The 18,778-nt window shown below is 48.4% G+C and overlaps 1 protein-coding gene across 1 annotated transcript in view; it reads left to right on the top strand.

The window, feature by feature from the left end:
* The first annotated feature begins 574 nt into the window (after positions 1 to 574).
* Positions 575 to 18,778, top strand: part of DOC2B (double C2 domain beta) — a 133,682-nt gene continuing 115,478 nt past the window's right edge. Inside the window, exon 1 of the mRNA XM_050928825.1 lies at positions 575 to 906. Within this exon, the coding sequence (XP_050784782.1) occupies positions 588 to 906 (319 nt within the window). The 5' untranslated portion in view covers positions 575 to 587. The remainder of the gene's footprint in view (positions 907 to 18,778) is intronic.

Raw genomic sequence — 18,778 nt, 5'->3', positions numbered from 1 at the left:
CACTCCCCTGGGGCCTTGGGAAAATCGGGGCTCCTCTGGCTCCGCGTCCTGGGGCTGATCTGCGCTTTCTCCGTAAGGAAACCTAGTTTCCCTTCAGGCCCCCGGTACCGTGGCTAGGTGCTGAGGCGGCAAGAGGGGCGCGAAGGGCTCCGGAGCGGGGCTCCAGGCAGACGCTCCCTGCTGCCGAGCCCAGGCCAGGGGGCCGCAGGGGAAGGCGAGGCAGGGCTGCTCCAGCCAGGGACGCGGGAGGGGCCGGGCCGGGGGGGCCGCGTGCCGTGCCCCCGGGGGAGCGGTGGGGAGGGGCGGGCTGCACACCTGCCCCGGGCCGCATTCCGGTGCAGCGCTTGGCGGCGAGCCGGTGACATCACCCGCCTGCCCACCCCCCGCCTCGGAGCCGGCTCCTCTCCCCCGCGCGCGGGCACTGTCTGCCAGGGCGGCCGGCGGCAGCGGCGGTGCGCGGCGCGGCGCGGCGAGGCTGGCAGGGGCGAGAGCGCCCGCCCGAGCTGCCCCCGGGAGCCCGCCCGGCCGCCTCTCCTCAGCCGCCGCCGCTCGCCGGGGGGCGCGTCCCGCCCGCCGCAGCCGCCCGCATGACACTCCGCAAGGGGGAGAGAGCGACCATCAGCATCCAGGAGCACATGGCCATCGACGTCTGCCCCGGCCCCATCAAGCCCATCAAGCAGATCTCCGACTACTTCCCCCGCTTCCCGCGCGGCCTGCCCGCCGCCAGCCGCCCCGCCGCCGCCAGCCGCCCGCCCCTCAGCCCCGCCGAGCCGCCCCGCGACGAGGACGAGGACGTGGACCGGCTCTTCGGGGCGTACGGCGCCAGCGGCCCCGCCGCGCAGCCGGCCCCGCGCCCGGCCGAGGAGGAGGCGGCGGACGCCGAGGGCTACGAGTCCGACGACTGCAGTAAGTTGCCAAGTGGCCGGGCCCCGGCTCGAAGCTCGCCTGGAGAGCCCCCGGCAGGGACCGCGCCGCCCCCGGCCCCGGCCCGGCCCCGCTGCAAAGAGCCACCAGTTGCGGCGGCTCTGCCTGGCCGGGGCGGGGGCTTCGCGGCTCAGCTCGCCGTGTGTGTGTGTGGGGGGGTCGGGCTCTCCAGGCTCGCGGGCCGGGGGTCTCTGTTCCCAGGGGCCGCTGCCCAGTGAGTCTCCGGCCAGCCCCCCTCGTGCGGCTCCGGAGCGGGAGCCCCAGGGGCACGGGTGGAGCACGCTAAGCGTTTCCCGTGCAGAAGGCAGCGGGTGTTTGCGGCTACATTAACCCCTCCCCAGCCGCTTTTAGAGCCGTGGATGTTCCGCTGCGTTGAACGGGGCGGCTGGAGCAGCAGCTACCTGTAGTTAATGAACAGGGCCCGATCCTGTCAGCTGTTGAAGCCCATGGGAGTTTCAGGATCAGGCCCAAAGTTTGAAACGAGATGATTGGGGAAGGAGCCTGGTTAAGAGCTGATATTGCCCGGCAGTGCTGAGCCTCGCTTCCAGGAAAGGAGAACCCCCAGGAAGCTGCAGATGCTTTTTAGGGTCCCACCTTGAGAAGGATGTCATAGCCCTCTATTGTTGTTTCTATGCTTCCCTGCCTGTAGCTGGCTAAACTCAGGCTGCAGATATGTGAGCCAGATCCTGATCACCCTGGAGTAACTCCCCTGAAGTCACTGCAGTTACCCTGGAAATTATACAGCCACTTCTGAGATCAGAATCTGCCTGGTATGAATCCAGAGATCCAAACTGCTGGCAAAGTGGCAGAATTTGGGCTTTGGTGGCTCTGAGCATGTGTTAACCCCAAATTACTCTTTTCTGTCTTTGTGGCCTTGTAACCTGAGTTCGGTGGCACGTGCCCTCTGCTTGGGCGCTGTCTTGCCGAACCATTCTGGTCTGCAAGTGACATAAGTGCAATATTCAGCTGAGCTCCCAGCCAAACTGTTAATAACAACTTTAGCTGGATTTGGGTTATTTGCTGCTCTAATTATCGGGTCATCCTTGTTCATCCTGACAATAGAAATTGGAGCATTTATTGGCGAGGGCAGAGATGCATGCAGGAACAAAGTGCTAAGGGGCTTTGCATCTCTTTCCTTGGCTACTGGGAGGTCAGCTGCTAGGATTTCAGGATGTTAGACTTTGGGCTCTAAAACCCATTTCCCACTCCCATTCAGTAGTCATTTGGGAGGACTAAGCCCATCCTGGTCCTTCTCATCAACACCATGGAATCAATTAAACTGGTTTCCAGTGGGCCAGCTGGTGTTTGTCTTGTTGCAGCTAAAGTTAAAAATATGTTTCTTACAGTATAACAGGTGGTAGCAAAACTGCTGATGCTGGTTTGCCAGATGCGGTTATTTTTCCACTAATAAAGATGCAAGAACTAATAAGCTCTTCCTGCTTGCGACAGAGCAGTTAATGCTTGGTGGTTATTTGTATGACAGCAGCACCTAACTGACCCATCTGAGTTCGGGGCTGCATTGTGGTAGGAACTCTACATACACACAGTAAGGAACAGCCCCTCCTCCTCAGAGTTTACAATCGAAATAGAAAAGACAGGTGAAGGAAGGATTATTATCCCTATTTAAGAGATTGGAAACTGAGGCACAGTGAGGTTGAGGGACTGGCCAAGGTCCCGCAGGAAGTCAGTGTCAGAGCCAGGATTTGGAGACACAGCTCCTGAGGGTAAGTCCGGTGCGTTAACCTCACATCTCCGCTGACTGATGCATGAATCTGGAATGCCCCTCTGCACCTAGATTAATGTCTTGGCATAGAAATAACAGTGATGATTTAGAAGCGTTGGTGCCTTTACTCCTGGAGCAGTAAGTGCTGTGAACAGGATGTCCATGCAAGATACAATACAGGGACCCTGGGGTTGTGAAGGTCAGAACCCTTCCCAGTTGATTGGACTTTCTACAGGCTTTTCCAGGGAAATAACATTACCACTGAGACAGCATCTCGCCAAGCCCTGGATGATCTGAGTGAAGAGATGTCAGGAATCGTCTACTCAGCCCAGCGGACTGGCAAGGTCACTGCCCCACGTGGGCGTCAGTATCAAAAGCTTGCCTCCTGGCTTGTGAGATTCCTTGCTGACCATGACACAGCAATGCTAGTGATGCATCAGGTAGATACAGGCTGCTGATCACATCTTGCACTCAGCCTCTCTTGTTGAAATGCAAGTCTTGCCCTGCAGGAATCCTGCACGAACTCAGGGAAATGTCTATTACTAGACATTATCTCCTGCAGAGAGGATTCGCAGAGCTCTCCCTATGGTGGCACTTCTCACCTAGCTCCAAGGAAATACTCCCAGTGATGGGTAACAGCACTCAGCCTTTGCTGGGTACGAACTGTGGGTATTGGCACAGTCTGGAGGGGAAGGATGATGCTGTGGTAATGCCTGGTCAGGTGATGTGGCTCCAATGCTTAGCTTGGCCAACGATTCACTGTGTGAGCTTAGGCAAGTCACTTCACCAATCTGTGCCTAAGTTTCCCTACCTGTGAAATGGGAATAATGAATTTTACCCACCCTTCAGGGGTTAGTAACTCCCTTCAGCCTTGTTCTGGAGTAGCCCAGAGTCTCCTTTCCAGTTTAGACTCATAGACTCATAGATTCTAGGGTCAGAAGGAACCAATGTGATCATCTAGTCCGACCCCCTGCACAAAGCAGGCCACAGAACCCTACCCATCCACTTCTATAACAAACCCCTAATCTATGTCTGAGTTATTGAAGTCTTCAAATGTTTGATTACCTTCTCTAGCCTGATGTTATTTCATCGCCACCTTTCTTTTTTGCTCTTCTCAGTTTGATCATTCCCCTTTGACACTGGGGTGTTTCCCAACCCTGCCCCCCAATAGTTTCAGAGGTAACAGCAGGGGGATTGGAGGAGGCAGGAGGTGGCCAAGTGGATCAGCAAGTTGCTCCCTCCCCTCCTCCCCCCCCCCACACTAAATCTCTGTTGTAGAATCAGTTCAGAGAGAAGAAAGAAATGGAACAGACCTGTTCAGCCTTCTGGCCTGACCACCAACCTTGCCACCAATATAGGAATGTCTCCAATGTGATCATAGAAAAACATTCTAGAAGGACCTGCTAGTTCCCACGTAGTCCATTCTCTGGACAGTGTGTGTTTGCTCCTTACAGTGGTGGTTCCAACCCTCAGTTCAATCCCATTTAAAAACGCCATCAGAAATCTACTCTAACCTTCAATTTCCTAGACACCACCTTCAAACCATCTGCTTCTGTAGCAGGCAACTCCCCTCCTTCCAGAGGAGTGCAGCCTAAGGCAAACTCTTCCTGAGGTTGGGGGAGTTTTTTGCCTGAGTAAGAAGGGGAGAAAGACTGAGTAAGGACTCCACCAGGGTTTCAGCCCAGGAGGCAGAAACCTTCAGTTACTCTCTGAGGCCACGTCCAGACTAGGAAATAAAATCGATTTTAGATACGCAACTTCAGCTACGAGAATAACGTAGCTGAAGTCGAATTTCTAAAATCGAGGTACTCACCAGTCTGGACGGCGCGGCATCGATGTCCGCGGCTCTCCGCGTCGATTCCGGAACTCCGTTCGGATTGATGGAGTTCCGGAATCGATGTAAGCGCGCTCGGGGATCGATACACCGCGTCCAGACTAGACGCGATATATCGATCCCCGAGCAATCGATTTTAACCCGCCGATGCCGCGGGTTAGTCTGGACGAGGGCTTAAAAATGTCTACATCTCTTCTCCTTCCTAGAGATTCTTCTAAATCTCTAAAGGCTTAGAGAATGCAGGGAGAAAACCCGCTGTCTGCATCATTGCTTTTAAGAGCAGTGTGTTTAATTCTGGTGCTTTGCTAAATCAAAACCATAAGGAGCAAAGAGGAAGGAGGATTCCTTCGAGGGATTGATGCAGACACAAGGTTTAGGGGTGCAGAGAGAAACCCCCTGGGACTGGAATTTCCAGCTGTCGGAGATGGTGCATGTGGGCCAGGACCTGCTGCACTGGGTCTTCTCCACCAGGAGAGAGGGGCTGAAGGCTCAGCCTGGGCTGTGCCCTGACTGGCAGAGAACAAGGAGGAATAGACCAGGGAGAGAACCCCTAGAGGAGGGAGCAGACGCAGATTGCAGTGAAGGGGAATAGAGCCGTGGCCTGGTTACAGCAGCTCTTCGGGGAGTTGTGGAAGATTTCGGAGGAGCTGAAGAAAACAACTCCAGTCTCCACAGACCAGTGAGGGAGAGGCGATAATCAGCCTGTTGATCGCTGTCTGCGAGAGCTGCAGTGAGCGAGCAGGACTGGAGGGGACCAGCGGAGTGGGTAATGAGGGGGAGATATCAGGGTAACTTCAGGAGAGATGGGAGTAGTGTGGAGCCAGCCCTTACCATCACATACACGACTGGAGATGCTGGTTGGGGCGGGGGACACTTGCAAGGTCCTTTATAATACTGTAATGACACTTGGTCCTTCTGCAATATCTGTTATCTTTGGATCACCAAGCGCTTTGTGAACAGGGGTGAAAGAAGCTTTACAAACCACTGATGGGCAAGTGGGCACGATCGCTGGCCTACAGATGAGGACGCTGAGAAACAGAGAAGGAAACAGCAAAGCCCAGGCCACGTCTTCTGCCCCCTTGCCCTGTGCTCTGGCCACAGGGAAAAGTTGATGCAAAGGCCGGAGAAGCCAGTGAAGGGGCTGTGACTGAGAAATAAAGTCCCTGATGGATCAAAGGGATGAAGCTAGAAAGTAAACGTCAAAGGAGAAATCTCTCCCAGTGGGGTAGTTGGTGGCACACCAGACCAGCTGGAGGGAGGAACAGCACTAGACAATTATACTCTGAGGGCCACAGAACTATTATTATAGCCTGTAGGAGCCCCAGTCATGGCCCAGGACCCCTTTTGCAATGCTAGGGGCTGTACAAACACAGAGTACAAAGTCTCTGCCCCAGACAGCTTACAAGAGATGGAAACAAACAGGGGAGCAAAGGAAAACATGGAGACAACATTGGTCAGCATGCTCAGCAGTGGGCTCAGCACACCAACAGCCTAACATTGCCAAGAAGTGGGCTTTAAGCCTCGAGTGGAAATGCTGATTGTCATCAGTGGCCCTTATATTGTCTGTCAGCCTAGGGGTGGAAGGGAGCCATGAACTAGGAGTCAAGCAAAATTCTTTGGTTTCATCACTGCTTTGAGCTTCCTTGTGACTTTGGATAAGGCACTCCACCTCCCTGTGCCTATACTGTTTTGCAGAGATAATGATACTTCCCAGATGAGCTTGTGCATGTTTAGGGGGTGCTGTATCCATCTCTCACTGTGGGGTAGCAGTGTCAATGGAACATGACGGATTTTTATTCCTGTACTCAGGTTGCTTGCTACGCATGATTCAAAATCTGCCTGAGACTTTGAGAAGTACAACCCTTTGTTCCACTGAGTTTGTTTTCATCAGATGGTTTTCATTGTTCATAATCGAGCTGCTAATGAGGTGTCAAAATACTTATGCAAATTGAGGAGAAGAAAGAGTTAGGGGGTAGTGACTGGGGGGAAAAAAAAAGGCAAACACCCAAAAAATCACATTTTGGTGCATTTTATCTGCCCAGAAGTAACTGTAGCATAATGTCTTTTTGCTAGTTGGGAAGGAATACACTATAGATTTATTGGAACATCACAGTTCTCTCATCTACTTCCCAGTAGCCTGCAACCTTCCAGTGAAACAAGTCTGTGTATTGTACCCATTACCATGATGTCTGGGCACCAACAGAAGTTTAGACAGCAAAACAGATCGAAAAACTATCTTCTACTCTGTTTCCTTTATAATACACTGCAAAGAGTGCATGTGCATGGATTTTATGATCAGATATTATTACTTAATGCTATAGTATTTGCTGTTCTTAGGGAAATTATGCCAGATCATCTTTCAGGGCTGCATTCACATTGTTACAGCTGTTGCTCATGTTTCCTTTTGCTGCACAATCAGCTCGCTAGTCCAGAGTAATTGGTTATTCCCAGACGGTCTGTCGAACACTAATGATATCTTTGTTTACATATAAAGTAAGCCAATCTTAGCAGCATGAGGTTGTGTTTGAGGCATAGGGCTGGGAGCCAGGGAAACTGGGTTCTGTTTGTGACACCATCACTGACTGTCCGTGAATTTGGGCAAGTCCCTTATCCTCTGTCTGTTGCAGTTCCCCACCTGTAAAACAAGCATGATAATGCCTAGCTACCTTAGTCAAGTGCTTTGGGATCCTCTGATGAAAAGTGGCATATGAGTACAATATAGGTAAGCATTATAGGAGCGATGTGACTCTCAGTATTGTTAAGGCCGGAGTCACCGGAGGGCACTGTTACACATAGTTTAATCATTCTTTTTCACAGTGTGTGAGTGAGCTTTTAGTTTTTGAAGAAGTGCTGTGGTGGTGTTAGTTCGTAATACGCTGGTCTTTGCCAGAGACAAGCTGTGGCAGATACCGCCGAGTTTGCTCAGTACTTCATCTTTGAAGGCAGTTCTTGGGATGAGGTTGTTTCCTGGGAACATGGGCATTGGCAGGTGGGTTGAGATTTCTGGAAGAGGAGACGGACGCTGCTTGTGCCTGCCTCTGTCTCATGGTGTGTGTGTGTGTGTAATCGAAGGAAATTACATTTAGAATATACCCAAACTCCTCCAACAGGAAGCTGACCTGCAAGGCCCTGCAGAAGAATTCTGCTTCCGCGCAGCACAGCCGTGATAGTGTTATAAATATCAGCTGTAGGAAATGTTATTTCTAGCTCAGATCGCAGGCCTATCCTGATGTATTGCATCTTGTGACATCTGCTACAAGTGATTCACTGAGAGAGGTTTCTAGGAAGACACTTACTTTGGGTGAAGAAAATCATTAAGCAGCCAAAGTCATAATGAAGATATTCATTACCAGCTGTTTAAAGGTGGTGATAAGAACAAAAGTACCAAGGGATGCAGAATTTGCAGATGACATGGCAATGTTAGCAGACAACACAGAGTTGCTAATAAAGATGCTGGGAATAAGCAAGGGGGAGAAGACACAGTTTGGAGATGATCAGGATATTTACATCCGCAAAGCAGCTCCTTAGCATATGTTGCTGCTGCTATTAATAACCTTTCATTTGTCTTTGCAGTCCAGATTATGCAAAAAGAATATTTTTACTACACAAATTGCCATTGATTTCAACAGGTGTCTGGGTAATATTTTAGTAATTTTATTTACATTGTATCAAGTCCAACTTGCCAGCAGCCCATAAAGTCAGTGGAGGTGTTTTATATGCACAGGTGAGATGCTAAATCGAAGGTCTAAGTGCAGTAAAGAGCTTGTGATCCCCTTTTCAAGTAGAGAGGTGTTAAAACTAGTGGGTTGGCCAGATTCCAGCTTGAGTAACCAACCAATCAGACTTGGAAGTCCCCTTGCAGTTTTGCTTGAGATATTTTACTGATTGAAAGGCATTTATATGGGATGAACTATTCTTCTTTACTACTTATCCTGAGACACAGTGCAGTGTTGCTGCATATTGTTGGAAAGCTGCCATGTTCCACGCCAAGTGGTGGCTGCATTTCAGTGGTGGGGAATGTGATCTGTGCACATGTAGTTCACCACGAGCTCTAGTAGCCTGTGGGCTGAGAGCTTTTCTTTGGGTGTAGGGTGTCATTCCTTCCTGAGGTGTTCTTGCTGCAGTTTTCAGGGGGCATTTGTTGGCGCTGTAGCTACTGTGAGAAGTGTTCAGCAAAACAGCTCAGAGGTGAACGGATTTTGGCTAAGCTAATCAGACTATTTCCTGGTAGAGAACTGTTATGCTGGGACCAGGCTGGAATTCCCATCTACCTGAGGTGCTTATTTTGCCCCCATTATTTTTGTGTCTGAGCACCTCACAATCTTTTTAATAATAATATAATGGAGATATCCTATCTCCTAGAACTGGAAGTGACCTTGAAAGGTCATCAAGTCCAGCCCCTGCCTTCACTAGCAGGACCAAGTACTGATTTTGCCCCAGATTCTTAAGTGGTCCCCTCAAGGATCTTGAATGCATTTCTCCTCTCAACACCTCATGAGGTAGGGCAGTGCTATTATCCCCAGTGTATAGAAAGGAACTGAGGCAGAGAGAGACTTGAGCCTGGTCCACACCTAAAACTTAGGTTGACCTAGTTATATTACTCAGGGCTGTGGAAAAGTGTTACATCCTGTGTGATGTAGTTAAGTCAACCTAAACTGCACTGTAGATGGAGCTAGGTTGATGGAAGAATTCTTCTGTCAACCTAGTTACCCCCTCTCAGAGTATCGACGTAGGCAGCATCTATGCCTGTAGTGTAGGCATAGCCTTGCCAAAGGTCACTCAGCAAGTTTGTGGTGGGCAAGGACTTGGGTCTCCTAAGTCATAGGCTAGTGCTTTCACCACTAGACCATTCTTCCTTTCTGTGTACCAGCTACATCTTCTGGCTTGACATGTCCCCAGCTGATTTACAATCCGTGAGCCAAACTCAGTCCCCAGAGAAACCAGGTGCTATTACCATGTAAGACAGTGGGAGGTACCTCCACTTACACCAGGGTTGAATTTGCCCCAGCACATCTGCTGTGTGAGCTAAGGCTAGGGTGACCAGTTACTCCCCACCCTCTATCCCAATTTGTACCCTAGCTAAGACTGGAGTGTGGGGAAGCCTGATGTTATCTGCCTTCACAAAGTGGCAGGGGCAAGGGAGCAATCTATCTTGTGTCCTGTCTCCCCGATTCCCAATCCTCCTCCTGAGACCCAAGGAGGGGAGGCTCAGGTAGGATCTCCGGGGGCAGTCTGCACATAGTCCTCATGTCTGTCCAGATTCCTCCTCCTGGCTGCTGCAAAGGTCTGAGCGCAGGTGTGCCACAGAAAAGAACCATATGGCCAGTAGCCTCAAGCAGTTCAGGCTAATGAATGGGCCATGTGGCAGCATCTTAATAATAGGCCTAGTTTTGCATGGACTGGCTCTTCCCACCCCCTGCAGCGTGCCATTTGTTAACCTTTTATCCCATCTCCTTCCGTGAGGGCTGAGCAGGAGACCAATGCTCCAGACAAGCTCCTTTCCAAGGCAATTGCTAGTAGCAGCAGAGGCAGCCATGGGTCAGAAGGGATTCTTTAATCAAACTTACTGACTGGAGATAAGCATCTCCCAAGCCATGGATTTTACTCCCATTGGCCATGAGCCGAAGCCTACTGGAGTCAATAGAAGACTCTCGCCAGCTTCAGGAAGCTTCCAGGCAGGCCTAGGCAATGCAGCTTCCTCCTTTCCCCCTTCTCAGCTTTGTGCACGTGCTCTTCGTTAAGCATGCCTGCAGCAATATCATGAGTGATCGTTAAGCATAGTGCTATATTTAATTAGTCCACCAAAAATAGCTATTAAATTGCATCTGCGTACACTGAGACCACAACTGTGCTGCCAGCAAGATACATCCCAAAGATCTGGTCTTCCAAATGCCACATAGGTCCAGTACTGGAAAGCAAAATGGCCAGGGTAGCAGGATGTGCACCCAGGAAGGAGAGTCACTGTTGTGATTGCGTCTGCCTGATGACCCTGCAGAGAGCTGGCGTTAAAGGGAGTTGAGGGCGCTACAGGAACAGGCCATATGGGCTGCCAGGTGCTGAGTGCCCTCAACTCTCATTTGTCTTGTAGAGACTGAATTCCGGCAGCAGCTCCTGGCAGACCAGTCACTTGGTTTGGTTTATGTCAGCTTGTAGCTATCAAAGATTTCCTCTTCCCTACGTCTCTGCAGGATAATTTTCTCTCCTTTGCAGTTATTCTCTTGTTGCTCAGCAGTAAAACTCCATGGCTTCAAAATGTCTCTTAATGCTGAGAAGAGGTGACCCCTGTGCACGGTGGTGAGCATCTCCTCTGGCCCCTTAGCAGCAGCACTGCTGTTGTACTGTGGTGGTGAGTCACATTGCATGTGTGTAGGGACCTTCTCTTACCAGCTGCTCCATGACTGATCTGTTCACTCATCGCTCAGATATTCCAAAGCCCAAGTGCCTGCTAAGTTTTTCATCTTTATATTTAACACTAAAGGCAATTTTTTTGGTTGTTAATTGCAATGCTGAATTTCATTAAAAAGAGAGAGAGAGAGAGAAATTTGAAGGCCATTTCTAAATTGAAATTGCTGAAAGTGTAATTGCTCATGACATCAGGGACCATTTAGTACTGTAAAACATAATTGCCTCTCTGAACTGTTCTGAGCAGATAAGTGAACACTCCTAGTTTGAGAAGATAGAAGACCTAGGAGCACTCCATCATCTGTCTACACAAAGAATGGGCTCAGCGGGCAGGAGTCCGTCAGAGGTTCGCCATTATCCTGGTCTGGAAAATGGAGAAATACTCATTAAGCCTGTAGGCTTAAGTGTTTTTTGGGAAAACAAGCAAAAACAAAAATCTTCTGAGACGGGAACAGGTGGAAGCTTGAAGAGTTTTGTTACTTTCTCACTGCTGATTCCACTGAAGTCAACAGCAAAACGTCCTTCGTGGCTGAAAGGAGTAGAATCCATTCCCATGGGCAGGAAAGGACCCCTGCCTATGCGGTAAATGCTGCTCTCTCCTGTTTGCTTGAAGGCATGCACTGCCTGAATTGAAATGTTTCCTCCTGTACCCAAGAGCCTGCAGTCAGCCCACCTTGGGCTCTGACCTTACCAGAGCTCACTAGCTTAGTGGAGTAAATCAGGGGCAATCCAGAGATGGGAGACCTGCATGGAAAGCCCAGGTGTTGAAGAAAGGGGAGGCTGGTAATCAGTGGAGGGTCCTGTCCTCTGAATCCATGCGGAACCCATTCTCTAGGATAGTCTGAAGGGCACTCCATTTCAGCCTAACTCTTCCTCCCTTTGGACTCAATGCTAAAACTCGCATTGACTTCAACAGGAGCAGTTAGACCAATGATGAGTCCCACCTTAAGGCCCTGACTACTTATTGTCATCAAGGTGTAGAGGGCACACTCAGCACCTTGCAGGATCTGTTTCCAGAAGTCCTCTGACACCTTTCACCAAGGCAATCGTGTTAGTTGCAGTGTCATATGCAAACTGTGTTCTCGCTCCTTTCTCCACCGCTGACTTGCAGTGAGTAATGTGAGACCATGCAGTACAGCGGTCACAGTTGGCCGGGAGAGATCTCCCTTTATACTTCAGTCTGGAAAGGGCTTGGGGTTTCTGTCTGGATGAGAAGCACTCTAGATGTCTAGGGTGTTACTGTTCTGACTGTAATCACAGCTGCTGTGGAGAGAGGAGTCAGGTCTTCAGTCATCACTAGTAAACTCTTGGGCTGGATTACACGTAATGCCATTTACTTCCATGGATTTATTCCTGATTTACACCAATCCAAGCCAAGGAAAATCAGGCATTGCAGCTGTAAAAAATCTGTGGGTGTGCAATGGATATACTAATGCACCTACATGTCAGCTTGCAGCGTGCAGCTGATTCAGAATGTAGCATTATCTCACCCCCCAAAAGCCCTTGACGTGCTGTAATTAGATTACAAACAGAAGCAAGAGCGCCTGAGCCTCTACCTGCTGAAGAGATCTTCAGTAATACTTCGCTGAAATTGCAGTAAATTATCTCCATTCCTTCTGAGGAGTCATGTACGGACATTTTGCATGGGGCTCTAAATGCACAGCTTCACTTGTTGCTTTTCAAGGCCTTAAAAATTAGTTCCAATGCAGGGAGGAATTAAAGCAGCAGCAGAACAGGGACCCATCTTTTATAGTGCATTTAAAAAAACCCAGTTTCTGAAGAAGGTTACCGAACCTGTGCTTTCTCTGAGGGCGAGCTAATCCAGCCAATCCCCTAGCAGTCTTTTCATGGCTCCTGTGATCAGCCTGGCACAAAATCCAGGAGCAGATTATCTTGGGAGCAGTAGTGCTGATAAATGTAGGGACTTAAAGCTCACAGACTCCCTTGTAATTAGTTTTATAGCATTTTTGGGTACACACCTTGCTTCTCTCCACCACACAACCTGGTGGGCTTTTCCCCCAATAGTCCTTAGTCCCTGAAATGTGACGCTTCATAGGAATGGGAGGGCACCCCTCTCAAGTCATAAATTCCTTCCTCATTAGTTGGAGCAAGACTGTTCCTTACAATTGCATTGCTAAAGTTTGGTCCAGTCATCCAATCAATAGGGCTTCGTCTGCATCCCACCAGGGAACTATTCCACAGCTGAATAGATCTCAGCATCAGGAACGTTTCATCTTTGCTGAATAGCCTCCCATTGCTTCTAATGTCAGCACCTTATGCTGGGCTAAATAATTCTTCTTCCTTTGTGTCATGGACACCCTGCAGATAGTCTGATATGGTTCTAATATCCTCCTGCTGGTTGCTGCTTAAGCCAAGTTACACCTATGCAAGTTCTTTCCATCTTTCCTAGGCAGTCAAGCCCTGTAGCCCTTTAATTGTTTCATTTGCTCTTCTTTGAACTCCCTTGTCTCTCTGGTAATGAGATACTCGGAACTAAACCTAGTATGATGCCTATCCATGTCCAGCTGGATGGCCGGGGTTAGCCGATCAGTTCTGCCCTATGCAGTGCCTGGTTAGCAGCTGTTTATCCTAGAGAAGGTTGAACCACGATGCTGCCAGTTGAGCATGTAAAACATTTTGTTTGCATTGTTGTTGTCACCATGTTGCTCCCAGGGTACTGGAGACACAAGGTGGTGGGTGAGATAATATCTTTTATTGGACCAGCTTCTGTTGGTGAAAGAGACAAGCTTTTGTGCTGCACTGAGCTCTTCCTTGGCATTATACAGCAAGAGAGAACCTGATTTATATTGCAAGGGAGGCATTTTGGTCCCAAGATAGTAGAGGGCCTGTTTAATGTCTAGACTGAGGTGGGTCAGAACCTTTGCCCCTTTCCCTTGGGATGCTCAAGATCCAGATCTCAACTCTGTGGCAATCTCTAGCTTGAATTGATTCTGGCAATATTCCAGTGCCCTTGCACCCTTCTGACCAGTTGGCCCAGTGCAAGCTGTTTTAAAGAGCTCATGCATGCTGTCATCCCTTATAAATTGAGGCCCTAATAGCTTGGGAGACAAATAGAGATTTATCGTTGCATTTGCCTGTTCATTCAGAGGGTATGAATAGAAGCCGCCCGCCTCAGCCTCTCAGTCACCCAGCGTGCTGATAGGAAATGCCAGCAGTAAACAGTTTCTCTGGACTTTGCCAAGAATAGCCATATAAGTTGCCACTCCCTGACACCTCATTGGCTGGTTGGTTCCAAAACAGATGAGAGGAATCTCACGGCCAGGTTCTGAGATCCATCAGCATTTTATTCTACCCTGTAATAACTGTGTGACCTAATGAATTAATCCTAATGTCCAAGGACTGGTAATAAAAGAGACCATGTTTCCCTTTTAAATCCTGTGTTAAATGCCAAACATGGCTAGCACCTTCCCATCAATCTTTCCCATAGTTCATAGATGGAAAAAGGGTCAAAACCTGCTAATGAGTTCAGGTCTCCTAATGGTTATTTTATCATAGGAGCAGCATTACAATGTAATCATGTATCCTGGCTATTGTCTTGAGATTTCTAAGTGGCAGTTTTATAATTCCTTACGGAGGCCTGTTTTGTTTTATTTTAATTTTTTTATTTGAGGTCTGTATGTTTAAAGGTCAGTGCCTGGAATAGCCCAGAATTTTAAAAAATGTGTCTAGTAAGCAGTGTTTCTGATCTAATTGCTGTCCTTTCATCTTTGAGAAACTTGCTACTCAAATTAAAAGCACCATCCTAGTTTTCATCTCAAATGTGAAGTTTGGTAAGAATCGGGGAAAAAATAACAAAGCAAGCAAGAATTCTGCTTAGCTTCACTAACGGCCTCAGTCAAAGTCTACATAGCCATTGGAAGTTTTTCCATTAGAGTTGATAGGCTTTGGACTCTAATTCTGTCCTCTGGAAATAGAGGAATCCTGCTGCAGGTCTGATATATGAAGGCCCATCACTTAAAGGTGACTTGAAAAAAAGGGGTGGAAATACTGAGGTTGAGTGCATGTTGTGCATTGCCTGCTGCTTGTGTGTGGTGTAGGTATTTCGGCTGTGAACGTTTGCACCATCTGCTCCCGTTGCTGGGTTGGGAATATTTATAAATGACTCTCTCAAGTGCATTTGCCGTCTCTTGGCTTTGAATAGTTTGAGTGCAGAGGCATCTCAATTGTATTCTCTCCCATGAGATCTAAATTTGATGGCATCTTCTGAGTCCTTATCAGAAATGCCAGCTATGATTTTGTCCCAAATGTGCTCACTTTTACTGGCCTCAAATTCCCAGTCTTCCTCTAACTCCTAATAGACTTCTAACAAATGCTTTGGCTGATTCTCCGGGCTCTATACTGCACTATTGAAAACAAGTCCTTTCCTGGATGACAGTATGTTTCAGCTGACAAAGCAACCACCATACTTCTTAAGGACCGTCTCCCAGTCCCTCAGCTGTGTTTGCTCCTCAGGCACATCAGTGCTGAAAACGTACTCAGCTTCTCTACACAATGCATAAATGAGAGAGCTCACGGGGGAGCCACCTTTCTCTCTTCTGAGCTTGGTGGTCACCTGAAAGCATGTGTCATGCTGCTTCCATTCCGGCCATTCTGTGAGTCTGGTAAAGTTTAGACACTCCAGCTCAACAAATTTAGGCATCTTGTTTGTAGTCAAGAACACTCAGTCTTTCACAGGTTTACTTCTGGCACCATGTCATGATACATGGAATCGACATGTTTTCTGAAACAGCAGGTATTTATTAAAGAAAACAGCTACAGACACAAACAAACAGATACCCACATAGCTTGAGTTCCAGCTTTTTCTCCTTTGTTTACCAGGGACCACACCCTGCTTGGAACTCTGTGCAGCACACCGAGACTTCTAGAGGCTAAATAATATACTGCAAGTAAACATATAATTACAAGAACTGTCATCCTGTCCATTATAAAGTCTTTTTCTCAGGGCTTGTCTACACTACCTGCCAGATCGGTGGGCCGTGATTGATCCAGCAGAGGGTTGATTTATCGCATCTAGTATAGGCGCTCTCCCGTCAACTCCGGTACTCCACCAGAACGAGAAACGCAAGTGGAGTCGACAGGAGAGCATCAGCTGTTGACTTACCACAGTGAAGACACGTAGCTGGAATTGCATATCTTAGATAGACCCCGTGCGGTAGTGTAGACAAGCCCTCAGAGAGATACCATTATAATTTTCTCCCAAGTGGGCTGCTGAGGGTGAAGGCATTAAGGGGTCTTTCACAGAGTCCTTCTCATGTGCACCTTTTAGAGCTGGACTCTCATATCCTTTCATGGGAATGGTCTGCATCTGTAGGGGAGGATCTGGATCTTTAGCGTCAAGTTATGACCTAGGGAGGGGAGTTTGACTGTTACCTCTCTGCACTCCCAAAATGTGGGGGCTGTGCTCCAGTCTGAGCCCCTCTGTAAATGAAGACTGCTGTGTTATTCCAGCCTTTGTGCAGTATGCGATGTTACCGTCATAGAAACCCCAGTAAAAAGGGGAAAATAGCCATCCAAAGACTAAACACATGCTTCATGGAGGAGCCTTTAAATTAATTATACCAAAATGTTTTGGGTCAGGCATATAAAATTCAGTAATTTCCTGTGGGTATACTAGCTCTTTGTGTCTTAACATGTGAGACAAGATGATAATGCATATGCACTCATCTGTTAAGAGCCCGAAACAAATACAACTGGATGTCACCAGACAGAGCTATAGCCACAGCCAGTGAAACAGGATAACTATCTTTAATTAACCTTCCAGGAACTTCTCTGTGGTGGGTCCTTTCTTCTCCCCCCCGCCCCCCAACAAAGAGGATGCTGTATACATGAGAGTTCTGGTAAGTGGGGCTGGCTGTGTGGACTGCTGCAGACCTTTGACTTTGAATAGCTGAGTAAAGGAGGCTTTGCAGTGAGTGGGAAGGGCTGTGGGAACCCCAGAGGAACCAACTGATTCAGCACCTGATATCAGGGAAGGCCAGCTAGAGAAATTGGGTGTGGATGGGCAAGGAACACACAGACAGACAGCTGGTGCTAATAAGGTGACTGGTATCTACTGAATGCTTAAATACATTAGGTGGAACAGGTGAGCTGGATCTGTTGGGATGAATGATTCTCACAGAAGGCAGAGAACTAGTGTAGCTCAGTGGGTTGGCAGAGAGGAGACCTAGGTTCTATTCCCAGCTCCACCACTCACCTGCTGCATCCTGGGGCATGTCACTTCAGCTCTCTATGCTGCTGTTTCCTCTCCCACTCTTAGCCTGGCTTGTCCGTGTAGACTGTAAGCGCTTCCTGGGTGTCTGGGCAGCCGAATGGGATGCAGCTAACAGCTGTTCAATCTGAATGATAACATTTCTAGAGCAAGAGCTGTTTTTAGCTTGTCACCTGTGCTCTGACATGGTCATTGTTAACAATGAGGAAGTCTTAAAGCCACTAAAGACAATGGAAAGACCCCCAGTGACTCCAGCGCTAGATCAGGCCCTAAAACGTTGGGAGTCTGAGGATGATCTGCAGGCCAGTTTGACCTGTAACAAAGGTGCCAATGTGGACAACTGCCTCCCAGGAACTGTACTGAGACCTCTGACCAGCCTTGAGGTAAAAGGTTCCCTATCCCGTTATCAATCAACACATAAGAGTTTGACTTTAAGGCCAAGCACATTAGTAACATGATAATACTGATCTCTTATCTTCACCCAGCTTTTCATCTGTAGCCCTCAGAGCCCGTTACAAAACAGGCTAGTATTATTAGCCCCATTTTACAGAGGGGGAAACTGAGAGGTGAAGTGACTTGCCCAAGGTCTCCCAGCAGGCCAGCGACAGAGCAGAATAGAATCCAAGTCTCTGATTCCCAGTCCAGTGCTCTGTCTGCAAGGTCATGATGCCTCCTCTTAGAACTAACTGAATGGTGCAAAGGGGCTATAGGATGTAGACTGCAACTTGTCTGCTGACAAACTTTATGGAACAGTAGTGCTGAATGGATGCAAACAAAAGTTTCAGTCCCCACTCTGCAGTGAGTGCCGATCTCATTAGTCATGATAAAGAGGAAGCCAGATTCTTCCACCAAAGAGAGAGGCTGCAGTTCTCAGCACGCTTCACTTTTTTATTAAAAGAAACGCAGAAACATATGAGCATCTGCTTCAGTGTTTTGGTTCCTTTAAATTTTGTCTGCCTTGCTGGAATTAAGATTTCTGTGCTCCGGCAGCACCTGAGGGCGAAGAGTCGTTCTGGGAGAATGATTGGTTCATTTCCTGGCCAAAATCAGGTTTCAAACCAAGCCTGTAATTTGTTTTTTAGATCACAGAATCCATCGGGCTAAAAGTTCCACTCATGAGATTAAACTCTTCTAGCTGAGCTCAGGGCAATCCGAATTCAGGGATCTCAGCAAATAAATGATTAAAGGGCCTTCTCAGCAAACATGGAAATAAGCGAACTCCAATTCTGGGAGATTTCTTCAACCCCTAAGGTGAACTGCAGACTTGTCAAGTTCAGCTGACTTGGCTTTAGCAGCTGAGATAGTTGGCATTGGAAAATGGGAGCTGTGTGTCTCAATCTGATGCTGGGATGCCAGTTTGTCATGGAGGAGTCAATTAATTATAGCCACGGCTTGGAGGGCTGTGCAAGACTTGGATGGAGCCCACCGTTTTCTGGCATCTGAATAATAATGATCTTACGTTTCTATAACTCCTCATCTCCAGGATCCCAATATGCTTTACAAACTATATGCATAGATCACTTACCTGCTCCTGAAATGCAGCCACCTGTCGTTGGCAGTGTGGCAATGTATGATATGGGGAAGTTAAACTCTCTAGATAATAACTAGACTCTCTGGGCCAAATTCAGAAATAGTGTGCAAGGTGACGTAATTTAGCCCTCATCCT

This window comes from Gopherus flavomarginatus, chromosome 19, assembly GCF_025201925.1.
Source record: "Gopherus flavomarginatus isolate rGopFla2 chromosome 19, rGopFla2.mat.asm, whole genome shotgun sequence".
NCBI lineage: Eukaryota > Metazoa > Chordata > Testudines > Testudinidae > Gopherus > Gopherus flavomarginatus.
The sequence above is the reverse complement of the archived record's forward strand: the minus strand, read 5'-3'. Positions and strand labels throughout refer to the sequence as shown.